Source organism: Leucopleurus acutus (genome assembly GCF_964270905.1).
Source record: "Leucopleurus acutus genome assembly, chromosome: 14".
Classification (NCBI taxonomy): domain Eukaryota; kingdom Metazoa; phylum Chordata; class Mammalia; order Artiodactyla; family Delphinidae; genus Leucopleurus; species Leucopleurus acutus.
In genome coordinates this window covers 32,770,304-32,791,620 of record NC_139156.1, presented here as the reverse complement: position 1 = coordinate 32,791,620, position 21,317 = coordinate 32,770,304, and the positions used below count along the sequence as shown (strand labels likewise).

The 21,317-nt window shown below is 41.3% G+C and overlaps 1 protein-coding gene across 6 annotated transcripts in view; it reads left to right on the top strand.

Annotated features, from left to right (window-relative positions):
- Nucleotides 1–21,317, top strand: part of PLCE1 (phospholipase C epsilon 1) — a 316,408-nt gene that overhangs the window by 36,915 nt on the left and 258,176 nt on the right. For all 6 annotated transcript variants that reach the window (XR_014326723.1, XM_082854106.1, XM_082854109.1 and 3 more), the window contains exon 2: nucleotides 3,706–5,262. Coding sequence is in view for 5 of the 6 variants with exons in the window: in XM_082854106.1 (XP_082710232.1) it covers nucleotides 4,057–5,262 (1,206 nt within the window). In the remaining variant the exon portion in view is untranslated. The remainder of the gene's footprint in view (nucleotides 1–3,705; nucleotides 5,263–21,317) is intronic.

Below are 21,317 nucleotides of genomic sequence, written 5' to 3'. Positions count from 1 at the left end.
CTGCAGTCACTCCCACCTTGTGCCCACCATCTGATTTAGATGCTCTTCCTCTGTGTTAACCCAGATCATCATCACCTTATTTGCACTGTATCTTAACCGATGAAGCATTAACTTGTAAGGAAATCAGGGGCACATCCTTGCCTCGTTTAATTTTGTACTCAATAAATATTTGTCGAATAAAGGAATGACGTGAGCTGGAGCCAAGTCAGTGCTCCAGGGAGTCATTTTCCTGGGATGTTGCTCAGTCCTGGTTACACCTGGAGGCAAAACAGAAACCTCAGCCTCTTCCAGAGACAAATGCAAATAAAAGAGGATTCTCCCAGGAGCCATCGATCTCTGTAGCCAGGGGACATCAGAAATTCAAACCTGTGGGGTTTTAGACTAGATAACAAAGAAAGCAGCATAACTATGGAGAAGAGCGTAGGTTCTAGAGTCAGGCTTCTTGGATTTGAATCCTGACTTCACCATTTTCCAGCCGTGTGATGTTTGGCAAGTGACTTAGCTTTTCTCTGCTTGGGTTTTTAATCTCTCACATGTGGATAATGATGGAACTCATCTATATTAGTTACTTATTGCTGTGCAACGAATTATCCCCAAAACTTAATGCCTCAAAACAATGAACATTTATTATCTCACAGTTTCTGTGGGTCAGGAATTTGGAAAGGGCTCAGGTGAGTGCTTCTGGCTCTGGGTCACTGGTGAGGTTACAGTCAAGAAGTCGAGTAAGGCTGCCTTCATGTGGAGCCTTGACTGAGGTTGGAGGATCACTTTCCAAGGTGGCTCACTCAAGTAGCCGTTGGCAGGAGGCTTCAGTTCTTGCCACAGGGAACTCTCCTTATGACATGGTAGCTGATATCCCCCAGAGAAAGCAAGAGAGGAAGGGCCAAGAAGGAACTCCGATGACTTTTATGAGCTATTCTCAGAAGTCATACACTGTTACTTCCATGACATTGTCTGTGTTAGAAGGACGTCACTAAGTAGAGCCCACATTCAAGGAAAGGGGAGTCAGTCTCCACATTTTGAAAGGAAGAGTATCACAGAATTTGTGGACATATTTTAAAACCATCACACTATCTGGTAGAGTTGAGTGAGAATTACATGAGATAAGAATTATAAAATGCTTAGAACAGGACTTAAGCAGCACCTACCTTGAATTACCTTCCTCATGGGTTAGAAAGGATGGATGAACTGTCAATCTGAAGGCTTTGGCTTGAAAAATTACATTCCTCTAAAAAATGGAGCAAAGATATTGAAAGCTGGTGCCGTAAGCCATGAAAGTATTCAGTATAGTTCTTGACATGAAAAGTTGTTCATGTTTTGAATTTTTAAAAGCAGGTATAAAACAGCATGTACAGTATGATCTGGTATTTGTGTAATTATATACTTATACCTCTGTATGTTAATACATAGGGAGCATTCTGGAAGCAGGTTCCTCATAGTATTAATCATGGTTATCTCTGGGTGGTGGAATTTGTGTTAAGGTAAAAAAAAATGTGTGTGTTTTTCTGCATTGTTTGAATTGTTTTATACTGAGAATATATCTACAAAAATAAGAGAGGCATTTTCCAAAGAAAATAAAAAAGAAACCAAGTTGGAAGGAAGACACAAAAGGTGGAAAGGGTTAGGATGTTGTATTAGGACGTTGCTGCTCTGGGTGGGTTGGTTTGTTCCTTGTGATGTATATGATCGATAGGGTGTCCTCTGATCTTCAGGGTAGTTGTGAAGACCTGCATGTGCTGAAAGCAGGTGAGAGTTTGTGACTGTCCTTGCTTGAGGAGACATATATGTAAGAGAAGAAGGGAAGAGCAGAAAAGGAGGAAGCAAGGAGAAGAGGGACATCTGTGTAGCAAAGAGCAAAGACAGGGCGAATCTGCTGTTGACACCAGAGCCTGAATGCCATCAGTTGCCTTGGGAAGAACAGCTTTACCTATAAAGGAACAGTATACTTGTGATGGGCACCCTATGGGCCCAGAGTGCCTTGAATATCCTTTATAATTGCACTTGCCACATTGGACTGAAATCTGTTCAATTCTCTCTCCTTAATAGACTTGCAAGCAGGTCCTGGCTTTCTAGCCCATTACACGGTTCCCAGCAGAGAGCAGGGTTCAATAATTTGGAGAATAAAATAGGCTAAATTATTTTTTAAATAATGTCTTTCACAAATTGAAAATGTTTATGTCAGTTGACATTCAACTGAATAATTTATTCAAATGAAACAGAGGGAGTTAAAAATGTATATACTTTATGGGAAAAAATTAGAAACACTGCCCAAAGATGCTCTTTGAAAGGTTTAAATCTATCATTTGTCTCCCATTTGTTGCATCTGTTCTTTGTTCACCTTTTCCTTTTTTCTGCCTTCTTTTTTATTATTTGAAAAAATTTTTTAAATTCTAATATCTTATTTCCTATATTTTTTTTCTTAAAGTGGTTGCACTGGGGCTTATAGTATACATCTTTAGCTTATGACAACCTGACTTTAAGTAATGTTATCCAGATTCATGTAGAAAATAATCTTATAACAATATATTTCCATTTCCCCTCTCTTGACCTTTGTGCTATTATTGTCATATATTTCACTTCTGCATTTGTTAGTAACTCCACAATGCCTTGTTACTATTTTTGCTTTGGTCAGTTATCTTAAGTTATTTAAAAAGTAAGAAAAAATTGTATTTATCCACATATTTAACATTTTTCATACTCTTTATTTCTTTTTATAGATTCAGATTTCTATCAGGTATCATTTTCCTTCTGCCTAAAGGACTTCTTTTACCATTTCTTATATGTAAGTTTGCTAGTGATGAATTCTTCCAGCGTTATATGTCTAAAAAGTCCTTATTTCATTTTTGTTTTCAAAAGATTTTTGCTGAGTATAGAAGTCTAAGTAGGCAGTATATATATATATATATATATATATATATATATATATTTTTTTTTTTTCCCCCCCCAGTACTTTAAAGGTTTACTCCACTGTCTTCTGGCTTGCATTGTTTCTATGAGAAGCCTGCTATCAACCTTATCTTTGCTCCTCTCTACTTCATGTGTCTTCTTTCTCTAACTTCCTTGGCCTCTTTGAATTTTTTTTGCGGTACGCGGGCCTCTCACTGTTGTGGCCTCTCCCGTTGCGGAGCACAGGCTCCGGACGCGCAGGCTCAGCGGCCATGGCTCACGGGCCCAGCCGCTCCGCGGCACGCGGGATACTCCCAGACCGGGGCACGAACCCGTGTCTCCTGCATCGGCAGGCAGACACTCAACCACTGCGCCACGAGGGAAGCCCTCAACTACTTCTCTTTAAATTAGACACACTGTTGGGTTTCATCTGGGTCCCACCTCCCTCCCCGGTAGCCTAAAAACTCTTAAGCTATAAGCTAGGGCATTTATAGAGCTCACCTTATTTGTTTTTTTCTTCTTTCAGGGATCATTGTTCTATGTTGCCTGTTGTTCAATATCTGAAAACCATTATTTCATTATTTTTTTCTGATTTTTTTTCAGTTGTTTAAGGAAGGAAGATAAATCGGGTCTCTGTTACTCCATTCTGACTGGAAACAGAAGTTCTGAAATACTGAATCAGAAAAATGATACCAACTTCTGATTGCAAAACTCCTTACTCAAAATGGATTCGTAGTTTGCCTTAGCTTAGAATTATGAGTTCATGTTTGAAAATCTGTTTAGTGCCACAGTGTTTGACATTATCCCTTTTTCTCACAGGATACATTCCAACTGGATTTTTAAGTCATTGTAAGCCAGTGATGAATCAGAGGTTACAGAATGCAATGTCGAATAAAAGTCTTCGAAAGAATTGCTTCAAATGACCAAAGAAAGAAAATTGATCTACCGCCTTAAAACCTTGATCTGGAAGAGCATACTGCACATGGTAGGAAGTGATAACTGGGGAAATTTATGTGGCTCTTAATGTACCTAAATGAAGGAATTGTCACTTTGTTTCTCAGAGGGCTTATACACCTGAGATTATTTTAATAACCCATAGTTTTATTAACATTTTGACATGATCACAAACGGGGAGAAACAGCGGTAGCTAAAGCCTGCTCATTGGTCACGATGACTTCTGAAGAAATGGCAGCTTCTGTCCTCAGACCTGTGACTCAGCAAAAAGTGATATCTGCTCAGTCGGCTGTAGATGAAAGTAATGATAAGGTCTCGGACATCAGTGTTCCAAAGACGCATCCTGTCAGGCAGAGCGGGGAGACTTCTCATACCATCTCACAACTGACCAAACTTACAGAAGAATCTTCTGGAAGCAACTTGCCCCAGGTTCTCTCAGTAGCAAGGGAGAAAATAATGAGTGATGAGAACAGTAATGAAGAGTGCTGGGAGAAAAGCATACCAGACTCTGTGAAAAACCTTAACGTTAACTGCAACAACATACTGAAAAACCATCAGTGTGGCCTTCCTCAGAGCCAGTTTTATGAAACGTGTGATTCTACCACAGAGGAAGGCCTGTGTTTGGAAACTGGAATCCCTTCTTCACTGGAAAGAAAGGTGTTCCCTGGAATTCAACTGGAAATAGACGGACCTCCCGCGGGCATTATTAGTCCATTAGGAGCTCAATCAGCCATCTTAGAGACGGGCAGGGCACACCCTGACAGCAACATGGCAGTATTTCACTTTCAGTATGAAGTTGACAGAAGAATGTCAGACACTTTCTGTCCCCTGTCGGATAACTTGATTTTGGATGATTGTGGAAACTGTGTACTACCTGCTGTTGGTGGGGAACAAAAGAACAATTACATGGCGTATACCTGTAAACTGATGGAATTGGCAAGTAACTGTGACAGTAAGAATAGGCAGCTGCAGTATGATCCTTGTGACCCCTTGAATGACAAATACTTGTGTTTTGAAGGCTCTTGCCCGAAGGCCGATGTAGTATGTTCAAGTGACAGCTTTTGCGGGGAGGATTTTATGGACAGTCCACCTGCCAAGACCTTTCTGAGCCATTTTGAGGACTTCCCTGATAATTGTGAAGATGCAGAAGAAGATTTATTCAAAAGCAAGAAGGAGCGGTCCACTTGGCTAGTGAGGAGATTTTGTAAAAATGACAGGGAAGTAAAGAAATCTGTATACACTGGGACAAGGGCAATTGTGAGAACTCTGCCTTCCGGTCACATTGGGCTGGGGGCTTGGAGTCACGTTGATCGGAAGAGAAACAGTCTCTTACTGCCTTGTGGGAGAGTCATGGAACGGCTGTCAACAGTGGTGACGAGGCAAGATGGGGACCAATGTCCGTCAGAAGCCCAGTGGTATCCGGTAAGAGTTAAAGTTTCTTTTGATCAATTCTTTAAAGTTGAGTTTTTAAAAATCCAAATCTCCGTTGTCTTAATTCATGGGAAATTTTCAGTTCTGGCAAATGACTCTTAGAGGAAGCATTTGTAATTTTTGGAAACTAGTAGACCTAACAGATACTGGAATTGATAGCTATCAAGATTGTGTTAATGCCACAACAATATAAGTAACAAAATACACATACATATATCATCAGGATAGGAGAAATTAGGGAGAGCCCCTGGTTACTGTACACAGGATTATAAGATGGAGACAACTGAGAGTGGGAAAAGGGCTCCCTCAACTGATTGTCTAGTTGTGTCCTTTGGAGATACATTCTTCTGTCCTCTTCTACCACGTAGCTCATTGTTTGCTCTTAGGTTGCAAGGCCTAAAGGAACTTAAATCTGTTTTCCTCCGTTTTCTAGCCAATGCTCCCAGTTTCTTCCCCCTTCACCGTTTTTATGCCATAGGCCCTTTTGGCAATTTGGTAAAGTCTTTAAACTGAGAAGAGCACTTTTAAATGCATCAAATGAAGTACAAAGAATCATAAAAGACACAGATTATGTGGATATACGTTTATCAAGATAATTTTGAAATTGTAATATAGCAGAGTACCGTAATGGCATAATGCAATAATGGCATCTAGCAATGTGATAACAATTATAGTTTCAAAGTAGTGATGAATGTTAGTAGGGAATGGTTTACCTGGGGCTTTCCCAGTTTTAGCACTGCAAGTCCCATGTTCTGGGAAGCCACTCAGTCTTGGGCAAACCAGGGCAGTTGGTCACCCTAATTGTAAATACTATTTTAGGTCTCTTCCGTGACTATAATATATGGAAATATCTGTGGTTTCTGTTGGTGACAAAAATCACAGGTACTGCCAGTATTACTGAAGTTTGTTGCTTACATTCATAATTGAAGGAAATTCTAAATTTCTATTTGAGATTAATAAAAAAATTCTTTTTCATCCAACTTTCTGGGCTCTCTGAGTTCTATCCACAGTTCCCCCTGTTTAAGTTAAGATTCCTGCTTTAGAAATGCACACAATTAGCTGCCCACTCTTGGACCTGATCCTTGCATCGGAAGCCAGCACCATGTATCATCTCGGTTTTTCCCTTCTCTGGCTAAATAGCCCTACTTCCTTCAACTGATCTTCATGGAAGAGCCCTTTCTATAACTCTTGCATTTCAGTTTTACACAGTTCCTTAAAACCTGGCTCAGTAAATAAAACCTGGTCTAGAACATCCCTTTTATTGAAATATGACTAGTATATTTTTATTTTAATCATCATCAACCATGGGAGCTAATGTTTATTGTGCATTTTACATGTGCCAGGCATTGGGCCCAATAACTTACATACTTGATTTCATGCAGTCATCTCAACTACCTTCTGATATGGTCTGATTATTAACCCCATTGTATTGCTAAGAAAACGGAGTCTCAAGGAAATTCTGTACCTTGCCCACAGTCACTTAGCTAGTAAGTGGTATAACTAGGACCTGTAATCCAGGCAACTCACGCTCTTAGTTTCTCGAGATCAAGAAAGATATAAAATTTAGATTAAGTTTTCAAAGGAACAAAAGAATTCTGTTCTTTTCACAGTATGTTGATTGAGTAGCCCCACTTACTAATGCTCATAGTATCTCAGACTTCTCGTGTTCTACACGGTGGCTCTGACCCTGGTTATGTGTTAGAATCAATGTCCAGGCTCCACCCCAGACCCTCTGAATCAGAATCACTGGGGTAGGGCACAGCATGAATAATTTCTCTAAGTTCCCCTGGTGGTTCTATGATTCTATGGAGTCGAGAACCACTGACCAGGAGCTTAAACTGAGCTTTTTGCTTTTTGGTCAGGACATTTCGGGAATATTTGTTCTGCCCTAAATTCCCTGACCTGGCTCTGGTTCTCAGGAGTGTCAGGGCTGCCCTGGGAGCCTGCCTGAAAAGTGACAGCTTGCAGGCCCTTCTCTCTGTACATTTGATGGGCAGTTCAACCCGGCAAGTGTCAAGGGATTTGGTTTTGAATCTTCATCTGGTTCCTCATGAAACCTGAGTCAAGAGTTGGTGTCAGCTACCCACATGCTCCCCAGCTCTTCTGACAGAATTTTGTCCACACAGGAGAAAAAAGCTCATTCCAGGCATGTGTGTCCTGCCTGCACTATGGTGACTTGTCCAGTGCTGACCATGAAACTGCTGCTGATGGCAACATGTCAACCCACTTAAAAATGCATTGATTTTAAAATACATGTACACTTGAAATTGACCATTAAGAACACAACAGAAATTTAAATACAGCAAAGTAAATGGAAGTAGATGGCTTGAAACCATTATCAGAGTTCCCCACACACTTATACAGTCATGAGGGTCATGAATCTGATGTCAATTTCAGAATAATTTTTGGCATGCCTTTATTCATTCCTCCAATTTCTGGAGCCCTGCCACTTCTTCTGAGAATGTTCACTGGTCCCTAGCTCAAACCTGTCCCTTTCTGTCTGTCAGAGGCCTTGGGATGGGTAATTTCCAAAGAAAAGAACCAAAGAGATGATGCAAATCATCTTTTTCCTGCTTCTGAGTCTCTGGAGGCTGGGAGAGCCTGCCACACCTCCTGCAGAGTAAACCTCAGGAACTTCTCTCTCCTTCTCTCTGTCTGGGCTTCCTGGAGGCTGTGGGCATTTTTATTAACCCTAAAGATTAAGCTGGGGGATGGGCCAATTGTCCTCCTGTTCATTCGTTTGTTCGTTCTTTCTTTTTTTTTGTAGTTAATTTACAATGTTGTGTTAGTTTCTGGTGCACAGCAAAGTGATTGTTTTATTTGTATATATATATTATTTTTCATATTCTTTTCCATTAAAGATACTGAATATAGTTCCCTGTGCTATACAAGTATGACATTGTTGCTTATTCTCCTATCCTTTCTTAAGGGTAATTTCTGAAAGGGAGAGCCTTTTTTGAACACTCAAACATGGCAGGAATGAATCAGTATTTTCTGAAGTATCATATTGTTTCTGCATCTCATTCTTTAGTTTGAGTCTGGTGGAAATCCTTCTCAAAAGTTGCACAGATGAATTATAGCCCCTTTCCCCCTGCTCCTGTAAATTCCATCCTCCACCTAAAAACACTGCAGACCCCCAAGGTTATTCTCCTGTTCCTGTTCTTTAATTATTTCATGTGTCCGTCCTAGCTCTCCAATCAGATTGTAAGTTTATTAAGGTCAAGAAATGGCCCTACCTTTTGTATACTCTCCATAGTGCAAGCACGATGCCAAGTATTAAGAAAACAGGTCAATGCCATGCTTACAATCATGGTCTCTGGAGACAGTCGCCCTGAATTGAAATTGTGACTTTGACTCCAACACCTACTGGCCATGTGACCTTGGGCAAGTTGTTTAACCTCCTTGTCCCTAATTGCCTTAAAGGTAAACTGGGAATAATGGTTCTTGGGGGATTAAATGAAATGCTACCATAAAGTCCTCTGCACGGTGCCTGGCCCCTCTTCTCACCCGGGGCTGTTATCTTGCGCTTTGTCATGAACTGTCCCCACCTCCTTCTACTCTTTGGTGCCTTCTCACACAGGGATGTTTACCGTGGTATGCATTTGAAGGTATGTCCTTCCATCTATGATGTGGTAGCTTGCTTAATCCCTCCCACACGTTTAGAGTATGTGTTATTTGTCCAATTAGTTCCTTTGCCTCACATTAAAAATTTTTTTCTTGTATGCCTTCGTCAAGATGACCCAATTAATTTATGTTTGCACAGCTGTGCAGGGAAGAATGGATTTGAATGGGAGACATTAATGAGGATTAATGCTTGCTGACTGACTAACCATATTGGTATCCTCCTCCTCCTGCCTGTAAAAAATTAAAACCTACCCCTTATTCAGTTACAACCCCCCTTGCCTGCTTTCAATTTATTGGCTCAACAAGACGGCATATTTTGGCAAGTGGCTAAAGTCTCCAGGTTAAATGTTGGTTAAAGGTGCTTTTCCTTTAAAAAAAAATTCTCCCCTTGCCCGAATTTTGGGGAGTTTAAGTACCTAGAGTTATTCTGAATATGAAGTACAGGAGGATCCTGCCTCTGCTGGAATCACTCATGTAACCTAGTTCTCCGTGCACTGAATGATGGAACATGGAGAATGTGAAGGTGGCAGGGCAGACAGCCCACCAGGTCCTGTTTTATTGCTTCATTTGTTTCCCTGCCTTGATCCACAAGAGGATTTACCGTGAAAGAATATATACAACAAAATAGAAAAAAATGAAGTTTTACTTTTTAGAAATCAGACTAGGAAAACTAAATTAAAAACCAGCTTCTATGTTGCTATTCCCTGTTCTGCTTTCTGCCTTCTAAAATGTATCTTTCTCCTTCACATTTTATTCTATTCTATAGCAGAGAAAATTAAACTTAAGAGGCAGTGAAAAATATTCGAGTGTTTAACATAAATGCCTTTGTCAGCATATATGTCCTGGATTCTTTATTTTCTCTATTATGTGTAAAGGGACCAACCGATAATAAATTCATCTTCTAAGTTGTAACTGTTATGGATGATCAAATATCCATTGAGCCCTGCTGTCCAGTGTTGTAATAGATGGCAGTTGAAATAGCAACATGTCTTGTTTTCTTATCTGGAAATTTGGTCTCCCTGCAACTTGGGTACAGTTGGACCTTGAAATAATTAAAATTTCACAGGGTGCCCAGGTAAGCTGAAAGCCTGTGCTTGGGGACATGCCAGGCCTCCTCTTCCATTACTAAGGGTTATGTCAGGGTCATGACATGGGTATAGGACGATGCTGGCCCCTTCCTGCTGAGCACAGTGAAAGGGAATCCAGTTCCCAGCCAGCCCCTGTGCAGTTTAGTCACATCTAGTGCATCAGTGGAAAATGTGATGGGCTGTCAATAGGACAGCTTTCCCTTATTAGCTGCATTGGGGCCGTTTAGAATGAATTTACTTCCACATCTCGGTAGTTACACCAGCTCTTTGGCTAGGATTTGGCAACAAAAGAGAGAAAAAAAAAAGGAATGAATAACACTGACCCTGGACCGTAGTTTAAGGTGAATGTATTCATGGCCACTGTTACTCTTTTTTTTTTTTTTTTAAAGTTTTGCTATAAACTGTTATTCTTATGTTAGCTTTGGGACACAATCAGATTAGGATGTTTTTCGTGTTCTTCCTTTTCCCCAGATGTCCTGCATAATGAGAATTAGCAGCTGGAGAGGCCTGCCCCATCCCTGGAAATGGGCTGTGGTTAAAATGTGGCCTGAAAAGAATCAGAACCCATGGGCAAAGATAAGAGCATCAGATGGAGGCCTGATCTAACCCACACTGTGCATTTTTTACACAGGAGGAGCTCAGGCTGCCCATAGAATGACTTCCCCAGTCATGAGTGATGAAGAGGCACTCTTACCCCACCACCACCGCCCCTCCCTACCTCCCCCGGGTGCTGACTCAAGTACAGCAGTCCCCTTAGGGCTTATAGGCCTCCTGGAGTGATGCGGATTCAACACTCAAGGACTGAGGCATTTTTGGCAGTGGGGGGAGGGGGTGGTGACCGTCCCCTGACCCTCCACGACTAGACTAACTCATGGCTCAGGCAGGATCTTCCCTGAAAACCTCTTCTCGGACAATGGTGCTAGGGTCATTTTCTGACCCTGAAGAGCCCCATGCAGTAGTTTTTTGTTGCAGCAGCGGGCCTGGCTACATTCAGAGCCTCAGGTTAAACAAGGGTCTTAACTGAGCTCAGTTATCCAGATCCCTAACCCCAACACTCAGCCCTTGAACCCCAACCCCTTCCCTCTCATTTAGGCCATCACCCCTCAAATCCTCAGAAAGAACTCAGCAGAAAACCACCTCTGCCTTCAGCAACACAAGGACACAATGATCTTCCAGGAGAGCCCATACGTTGAAACCCAGTAGACCTCCTTGGAGGGAAGGAGAAATGCTTTGATTTTTTTTTTCCTTTTTAAAATGGCTTTATTGAGATACAATTCACATAGCATACAGTTTACCTATTTAAAGTATATAATCCAGTGGTTTGGGGTATATTCACATATGTATGCAATCATCTCCACAATTTTAGAACATTTTTATCACCTCAGAAAAAACCCCGTACCCTTTAGCTATCACCCTCCATTCTCTCCATCCCTTCCCCCCTCCCCCAGCCCTAATCATCCACTAATCTACTTTCCGTGTCTATAGATTTCCCTATTCTGGACTTTCATATGAATGGACTCATATAGTATGTAGTCTTTTGTGACTGGCTTCTTTCACTGAGCATAATATTTTCATGGTTCCAAGTTCATAGCATGTATTAGTACTATGTGAGTTTTTTCTGCCGAATGATATTCCATTGTATGAATATACCACATTTTCTTTATCCATTCATCAGTTGCTGGACATTGTTTTTTTTTCTGCTTTTTGGCTGTGAACTTTCGTGTACAGGTTTTCGTGTAGACATATATTTTCTTGAGTATATACCTAGGAGTGGAATTGCTGGGTCATATAATTGTGCTTAGCTTTTTGAGGAACTGCCAGACCTTTTTCCAAAGCAGCTGCAGCTTTTTACATTCCCACCAGCAATGTGCAAGCGTTCTAATTCCTCCACGTTCTGACCAACATTTCTTAGTGTCCATCTTTTTGCTTATAGCCATCCTAGGGGGTATGAAATGATATCTCATTGTGGTTTTGATTTGCATTTTCCTGATGGCCAGTGATGTTGAACATCTTTTCATGTGCTTGTTGACCATGTATGCATCTTTGGAGAAATGCCTATTCAAATCCTGTGCCCATTTAAAAAAATATTTTTTTAATTATTGAATTCTTTACGTATTTTGGATATAAGTCCATTATCAGATTGTGATTTGCAATATATAGCTAGATACATGTATAGCTATAGATATAATGAATGGAAGTCAAGAGGGCAGCAAAGAAGGCTTCCAATTTTAATGCACAGTGAATCTGTTAAACCTTTCCTTTGGATATTGATCTCATTCTTAGTCTTTCTTACACTACCCGACCAGCAACAACTTTCAAGTAAAACTTTCTATCTTCCTTCTCCCCACAATTCTCTCCAAACTCCAGTCTGCTTAGTTTCTCCTTCCTCTTCTGCCCAAGCTTTTTATCATGCATATAGGTCGTTTTTCTAATTATCCAAATTCTGCTCCACAGAGCAGTGGCTGGGATCAGATTGTCTCCTGCAAACTTGTGCATCACAGGGAGGCATTGAGGAGGATGTCACCACTTCATAGTAACATGCTCCATCATGCACAGGTGCAGCAGGGCCAGGCCTGGGCTGAGACAAGCAGGTGCCTAGGGTGCAAAATTTAAGGAGGCAGGGTCTTGCAAGTGCCAACCCTGTACTTATTAGTGAGCGCCTCCTTAAATTTTGAGCCCTAGGCAGCTTACTTGTCTCACCCTAGTTCCAGCCCTGGGTATGAGGGTCTAAGAGTATCTTTGCTTTAGAAATGCATATTATCTTCCTAGTTCAGGAATGGCCTTGACTAAACACCCATATACCTTAATACAGATATTCTTAAAATATAAGTTAAGAATGGTTCCTCATTTTTATTTTTATTTTATTTTATTTTCTCTTGTGGTACGCGGACCTCTCGCTGTTGTGAGCTCTCCCGTTACGGAGCACAGGCTCCGGACGCACAGGCTCAGCGGCCATGGCTCACGGGCCCAGCCACTCTGCGGCAAGTGGGATCTTCCCCGACCGGGGCACAAACCCACGTCCCCTGCATCGGCAGGCGGACTCTCAACCACTGCGCCACCAGGGAAGCCCTGGTTCCTCATTTTTAAAGGGTTCAAAAAAATCACAAGAATAATAATATTTCATAACATGTGAAAGTTATAAGAAATTCAAATTTTACTCTTCACCAATGAAAGTTATTGGAACACAGTCACACCTGTTCCTTTATGTGTTGTTTACAGCTGATTTCTCCCTGTAACAGCAGAGTTGAGTAGCTGCAATCCAGGCTGTATGGCCTGCAAAGACTACAATATTTATTATCTGGTCCTCTACAGCAAGTTTGCCTTCCCGTGGCTTAGAACACCCCTTTCTACCTGGCGAATTCCTACCCATCCTTCCTTCCTGAGCTTAGATTTCACATTCTCTCCATGGTCTTTACTACCAGTCCCCTCCCCCTACCACGGATCCCAGTACAGAGTTTCTCTGACAGTCAGTACTCAATACGTATTTCTTGAATGACTCCCTGAATTATAAATGAATAAAGGCGGTTTCCACCCACTTACGGTGTCCTCTCTCCTTCCCCAGACCCAGTGCAAGCTTGTTAGCTATCCTTCCCCTGACCCTCAGAGCTTGGAACCAGTTCCTTAGTGCAGTGCCTAGGACAGAATCAGAATTTTCCATTGATATTCAAAAGGATCTTTTTCAGTCCTGTGAACCCAGAGATCCATGCTTGTCACCTCCACAGATTTTGCCAAAAAGACAAAGAAGGGACATGTTTGGACCTCCTTGTTCCTGGCCCACCATTTCAACTGGCTGTAAAAACCTTTGAGAAAGTTTCCAAATGTTTTGTGTTTATAAGGGAACACCTGATTCTGCTGTTATCCGCAATGGGCCAGGGAGGAAAGAAAGCCCCCTCCTGTCAAGACCCAGGAGCTCTGTCCCTGCCCTTCAGAACCCCCAGTCCATACAGGCAGATTTCCGTCATGGACCAGAGGGGATCTAGCTTCTGTTTCTCCGTCACGGTCAGGGATGATGTTGGTGGTAAAGCGATGGGGACAGCATGCCATGTTTGTTAGTTGAGGAGATCATTGTTGGCGTTTGGGAGGTGTTTGGCCAGTTCCTTCAAACCATCTGACCCCTTAATACTCTCAATAATAGACCTGAGGTAGCACCTTCCCACCCCCAAAAAAGACCTAAGTACCAGTTCCAGCTCTACTATTAACTGGTTGTGTGACCTTAAGCAAGTCACTTTAGGACCTGGGATTTTAATTCCTTTGGGTATAAAGGAAATTGAGGGCAAGCATGGACTCATTGCCTACTTCGTGTCAGACACTGTGTATTTGATTTGCAGATATTAACTTAATGTTTCCTGTTAAAAACCCCAGCAGGCTATGACTTGCTGATTTAAGTCCCAGCCATGGATTTTGGGGTGAGTGTTCTGCCTCACCCAGAACTACCTCCTGGAGGTTTGATTTGGAGAGAAACTTGTCACTCAAACACTTGGAGTAATGGCAGAACAGAGGAGAGATGCTCCTTCATCACTGGCTAAGCACTGAAATGCCTGGAGCAGTACATCAGCAAGCACTTAGTGGGCTCTCACAGGGTGCCAGGCCCTGGGCTTCCCAGATGTCTTTGCTCTTTTCCCTCTCGTAGACAGCAACTGTCTACGAGACTGATATTATGAACATCCTCATTTCATGCTCATGATAAGTAACGGGACCAAGCTCACACAGTGTCAAGACTTGAACCCAGGTCTGCCTACCTCCATAACCCATGCTCATAACAGCTCCTCAGAAGTTTCCCTGGAAGATTCTGATGTAACTCACCCCGGTAACTTGGCAGAGGTTCTGCTCTCTTATTAAATGTGCAAATGTTGAGCTGGATGAATCCTTGAGCTGTTTCTTTCTTCAAATGTGAGTTGGGTGTGACCTTTGGATGAAATGGGAGACGTGGGGAACAATACCAATTCTTAATGTGAGGGGCGTGTTGGCTATTGAAATGGCTAAGATTTATTTTTTATGACTCAGCCTGCAAGGGGGAAGAAACCAAGCCCGAAGGTTTGAATTTTTTACTGAATTGCTGTAATTTAGAAGGACATTTTAAAAGTTTTATAAGTAAGTAAGCAAGAACAAAGTCCAAAGCAAACTGCACACATCTGACTCAGAATCTATAGCTTATTCATGATCACACTGAAATAACCAAAACTAGCGGGAACATAATTCAGTATTTTTCCATTTTAATTTCAAGTTTTCTCTGTCCCTTCAAAGATTCTGAGCAACTGACCTGAGTATGAAAAACATTACTCAGTAACATTTCTTTCCATAATCACACCATTAAAATGAAGTTTTCACCTCCTTCACAAGGTTGTGGGGCTGGAGAAAAAAAATGAGTTGGTTGTGTATTCAAGTGCTTGGCCAACGTTATGAAATCTCCCCCCAGTTACAACTTTTATTACTCCATGCTCTGAGGATTCAGAGTGAGGTACCTGGAGAAAAAGGGACTCAAAAACTACTGCAGACGCAGCAAAACAAAACCAGAATCAGCTGTATCCTTTCAGAAATGCTGCAAGCATAGAGTGTGGAACCTGCTTGCCGAAATCCGACCTTTGGTTTCCCTTTCATGGTGCCAGCCTAGTTTTAATAACGTCATCTTCAACTTGAGACTGGGTAACTTTTATCACCGACACCTAGTTGGTCTTATCCCTATGTTTTGATAGAATAAGGAATCAATTTTTTCAGTAGACCATGCTGAGTAGCCTAGCTTCAGAAAGATTTAGCACCAAATTATAAATGGTGAAACTTTAATAGTGAGTGTGGATGTGTCTCGAGAGCCAGCATGTAGGAGTTTGGCAGTGGGAAAGCCACATGACTTCAGTTTTTCCAGATTGTGTACCCTTCCATCAAATAGTAATTTCTTAACCTTGAAAGACTCTCTTCCAGAACAAGGGGAAAGTTCATTTGAGTTCTAAATCGGTGAATCCAAAACTTGTTTGGTAGCAAATGCATTATTTTTCTTTTCAATTAGGCCATGAAAATGGTCTCAGGCCCTGGATGGACCAGCCAGTTCTTATTCTGATGGCCACAGACCAAATATGGGCACCGTGATGATGGTGGGACTGGCATGACTGATATTTTGTGAGGGTAATGCCATTATTGTAGCAACCATATTTTCCAAATAAAAAGCTGGGAACTTTTTATCGAGAGGAGAGAAGGGCAGAATATTTGAAATTGAGACTGACCCAGGAAATCCAGAATGATTAGACTTGGTAGTTGTGGATCACAACTTAAAGGAAAAGCATTGTGAGTGAACTAGTGCAAATCTAATTTGTTGCTAGAAAAATCAGGAGCCTCAAAATGAATGACTTGATAATGGCGGCAAAGAATTGTCCACATGTAAAGATAACACATTAGAAACCCAGAATGGGGATCCAGCAAGTATTTTTCCCAAAGTTTTTGTTTTTCTGTATTTTGGCAAGTATTTGGTAGTTGCCATGATTTGTAAGTGTGAGGTAATTAAATAGATTTATTTTAAACACCAGGACATGTGCAGCTAAATAAGGGTTTTCTTTTTCTAAGGAATCATCTCAAAAGGCTCTCTCTGTTTTCCGTTCATGCTGCCATTATGCAAAATGTCTTAATCCTTTGAGCTTGGATTGAAATTTTCAAAACAGTCCATTCAAGCATCCTGGTTAATGGTGGTTTGGGTCAGTATTGATGTGTGACTATGAAAGATAGGATTGGTTTTACTGAGGGTCTTATAAACTGACCAGAGGTGAAACGAGGTGTCTGACAATGTTTTGAGCAAAGGTAAAATTACAAGTCCTGCATATAAAACAACTTCAATGCAAACTTGGCCATTGTTTCACAGTCTGGCTCACGGCTTCCCTTCAGCATTGATGGATAGTTCAGAGGCGTCCACAAACCCATAACGCACCTTTGGTTTGGACTCAGCCTCATGAGCACAAAGCTCATGCCAGAGGGCAGATTGAAATTTGGCCCCATCTTCTTCATCCCTCTTGGCCAGGTGCCCTTATACAGGGTGCAACACTCTCAACCATATGTGATGATCCTGGGTAGTACCATGTGGAAGGGAATCAGAAGAGCTACTGAAGCCCAAAGCTACAATTGTTTTTTCTCTTAGATTCATACATTATGTGCTCAGCATGGTGCAATCTATTGAGTTCCAATGGTCTGAAATATAAACAAATTAAATTGGTCCAGTGTGAATGCTTTTCTAGGTGAATATAAAATAAGTATTTGGTAACTTTATGAACTACAGAATCCTTGAGCTGGAAGGCCCATCTTTTTTTTTTTTTTTTTTTTTTTTTGCCGTACACGGGCCTCTCACTGTTGTGGCCTCTCCTGTTGCGGAGCACAGGCTCCAGACGCACAGGCTCAGTGGCCATGGCTCATGGGCCCAGCCGCTCCGCGGCATGTGGTATCTTCCCGGACCGGGGCATGAACCCGTGTCCCCTGCATCGGCAGGCGGACTCTCAACCACTGTGCCACCAGGGAAGCCCAAGGCCCACCTTTTATAACTTTATTCAGCTCCTCATTTTATAGATAAAGTAGCCAAGCCCCTAGACAGGTGAAGCTATTTAACCAGGTTCACATAGCTAATGGTGGAAGACACAGAACTAGAAACTGGATCTCTAAAGACTGTCTTCTCATCTCTAAAATAGGATAAAAATGTGTGAAACAGCCTGTCACATAGTAGGTGGTCTGTTAATGTCAGCTGATTCTGAACCTAATGCTTTAGGGTTCCTGGGATGCATAGATTCCTGGTACAGCACCTGGCCTAGAAGAGTGTATGGTGGAATGGTAGAGGCCAATATGTCTGTGCTATCTTTCATTTATTGCACCATTTTCCCAGATTGTAAACAACTTTGGTTGGTGCATAGTTCATCAGGTTTTTCCTGTGTTCTCTGGTCTATTCCAGGTTTCACGGCTTATTCTGTCTTCAGTTCTTTAAGAAACTGGCTCATCTTGTTGCAATAACATTGTCAGTGCTTTAAGTATTCAGAGATGCCCTTTTAGTTTGAATGTAGCCAAGTTTTGTGAGTTCATTTCTCCCCTTAGTCCAGTTCTTTCCATCCTTCACTTGGCAGGTAGCTCTCTCTGGTTAATGACTGTAAGTTCTTCAAAGCATCCAGAACAGCCGTGGGATCCCTCCCAGTCTCTCAGGAGGATATTTCCCCCTTGTTCTTTTTCTCTTATTTATGGGAAGCAGCACCAACTGTGAGACACTGAGCCCAGCGGGAGGGGCCAGACCTGGCCCAGGAAGAGCTAGTATGGCCTAAGCTGCAAGGAATCCAGCCAGGAATCCCAGACTCATAAAACGTTAGCACTGGAAGGGCCGTGGAGACCATCAAGTCCAACCTTTCATTTTACAGAAAAGGAAACTGAGGCTCAAAGAAAGGCAGAGGCCTTGCCCAGGTCTGGTCAGGCATTGATTTCAAAGCCAGGCTCTCAAGCCAACTCTTCTCCCTTGTGTCAGAAGCCAAACACTATTTCTGACCCATAGGTATGGGGCTGAATTGATTGTATTATGTCAGTTAAGTTACTGAAGGCTTAAGCCTCCACAGTGGTTAAGTGAGCTCAGGAGCTAGAGTGCCTGGGTTAAAATTCTGACTCTATACTTACTAGCTCTGTGACCTAATGAAAGTTACTTAACCTCTCTGTGCCTCTGTTCCCTCATCTCTAAAGTGGGGATAATAGTTTGACCTACTTCTTTGGATTGTAAAAATTAATAAGTCGTTATATCTTAAATGATAACATATGTTAATGATAGTTCTTTTTTTTTTTAACATCTTTATTGGGATATAATTGCTTTACAATGGTGTGTTAGTTTCTGCTTTATAACAAAGTGAATCAGTTATACATATACATATGTTCCCATATCTCTTCCCTCTTGCGTCTCCCTTCCTCCCACCCTCCCTATCCCACCCCTCCAGGCGGTCACAAAGCACCGAGTCGATATCCCTGTGCCATGCAGCTGCTTCCCACTAGCTATCTACCGTACGTTTGTTAGTGTATATATGTCCATGCCTCTCTCTCGCCCTGTCACAGCTCACCCTTCCCCCTCACCATATCCTCAAGTCCGTTCTCCAGTAGGTCTGTGTCTTTATTTAATGTTCTTAATTTTAAAGCATTTAGACAGGACCTGGCACTATTGTTGTTGTTGTTTCTCAAGCCTCAATTTTTAACCAAAACTCTGTGTTATCTCCCCATAAATAGAGATTTTTCTCTAGGGACCCTGACGAAATAACTCTAAATTGTGGGGTATAGTGTCTGCTGTAAGAGTGGGAGGAAGATTTGTGTAGCCTGAGAAGACTTCCTGGAGGAAGTGGGATATCTGCTGAGTCCTGCTAGGTGTTGGGATTGCTCATCTTCCAGCAGTGAGAAAGCAAAATATTCCATCACAGGAAGACTGACCACCTTTCTCACTTGCAGGAGTCCATGTGACTTATTCCAAATATAACGTTGATTTCAGAGGCCTTCTGCCATTTTGCCTTAGTGATTTTTCCCCCAAAGACATTACTTCACCTAAAACTTAAAGTGACGTAAAATTAGCTTCTATACTTTGCAAAAAGTTTTTGACAACACCTGTTGATGTGAGGAGGCAGAGGACCAGTTTGTTTATGTGTTTGTTTTTGTAGTTGGCCATTTTCAATAATGAAATAAGAGTCATAAACTTATCAGCTGACTAGATGATGGTTAGCATTGTTTAGCAATAAAGAATTTTTTAACTGAGGTATGTGCATTCGTTTTTTATACATAATGGTATTGCACAGTTAGTTAATAAACTACAGTATAGTGTAAATGTTGAAATCATTTGGACAAATACCATATAACTTTTTAAAAAAATTTATTTATTTCATTTATTTATTTTTGGTTGCATTGGGTCTTCGTTGGTGTGCACTGGCTTTCTCTAGTTGCGGCGAGTGGGGGCTACTCTTCGTTGTGGTGCACGGGCTTCTCATTGTGGTGGCTTCTCTTGCCGTGGAGCACGGGCTCTAGGCACATGGGCTTCAGTAGTTGTAGCACGCAGGCTCAGTAGTTGTGGCTCGCGAGCTCTAGAGCGCAGGCTCAGTAGCTGTGGCATGGGCTTAGTTGCTCCGCAGCATGTGGGATCTTCCTGGACCAGGGCTCGAACCCGTGTTCCCTGCATTGGCAGGTGGATTCTTAACCACTGAGCCACCAGGAAAGCCCAATACCATATAACTTTTATATGCACTGGGAAACCAAGAAATTTGTGTAACTTGCTTTATTGTGATATTCACTTTATTGCAGCAGTCTGGAATCATATCTGTAATATCTTCAAGGTATGCCTGTATTGTGTTGGCTGTTAAAAGCCCTTTCCTTTCCATGTATACTGTAGAATCAGTTTCCTGAGTTCTACAAAATAGCTTACTGGGATTTTGATTGGGATTGCCCTGAATCTACAGATCAGGTTGGAAGAACTGACATCTTAACAGTGTTGTCTCCTTGTCCATGAACATGGAATATATCTCCATTTATTTAGATCTTCTTTGATTTTTTGTTGGCGTTTTGTAGTTTTCCACATATAGGTCATGTATATATTTTGTACTTATAGCTAAGTATTTAATTTTTGAGGTATATTGTAAGTGGTATTTTTTAAAATTTCAAATTCCAACTGTTCCTTGCTCATATATAGGAAGCATTTGACTTTTGTACATTAACCTTGTATCCTGCATCCTTTCTATCACACTCACTTTTCCTTATTGGGGGGTCAGTTTTGGGGGATTTTCTACCTTGAAAATCATGTCATCACAAATAAAGACATTTTTATTTTTTCCTTTCAAAAAAAATAATAAATAAAAAAATAAGTTTATCAGCCGAAAGTAATGCTAGGGCCTTGAAATACCCTGTATGCCCTCTTTTGGCCCTCTCATGCCTCTGCCTATCCCCTTTCCCCCCAACCCAAGTACTATTATCCTCAATCCTTTCCATTATTCCCTTACTTTTCTTTTTATACAGTGTTGTTGCATCTACATGTATTCTTAAGAACTATACATTTTTACTAAATGCCACTGAATTGTACACTTTAAAATGGTTAGTTAATTGTATGTTATGTGAATTTCACCTTGATAAAAAAGCTATGCATTTTAAATTTCCATTGTTTTGAACTTTACATGAAGGCATGCCTATGTGTAATCTTTTGAGACTTTTAAAAACAACATTATATTTCTCAGTTGCATTTATACTGTTCTATGTTGCTGTAGTTCATTTGCTTTGATTGATGTAAATATTCCTCTGAATATATCACAGTTTACTCATGCATTCTCCAGTTGATGGACATTTAAATTGTTTCCATGTTTTTTACTATTTTAAACT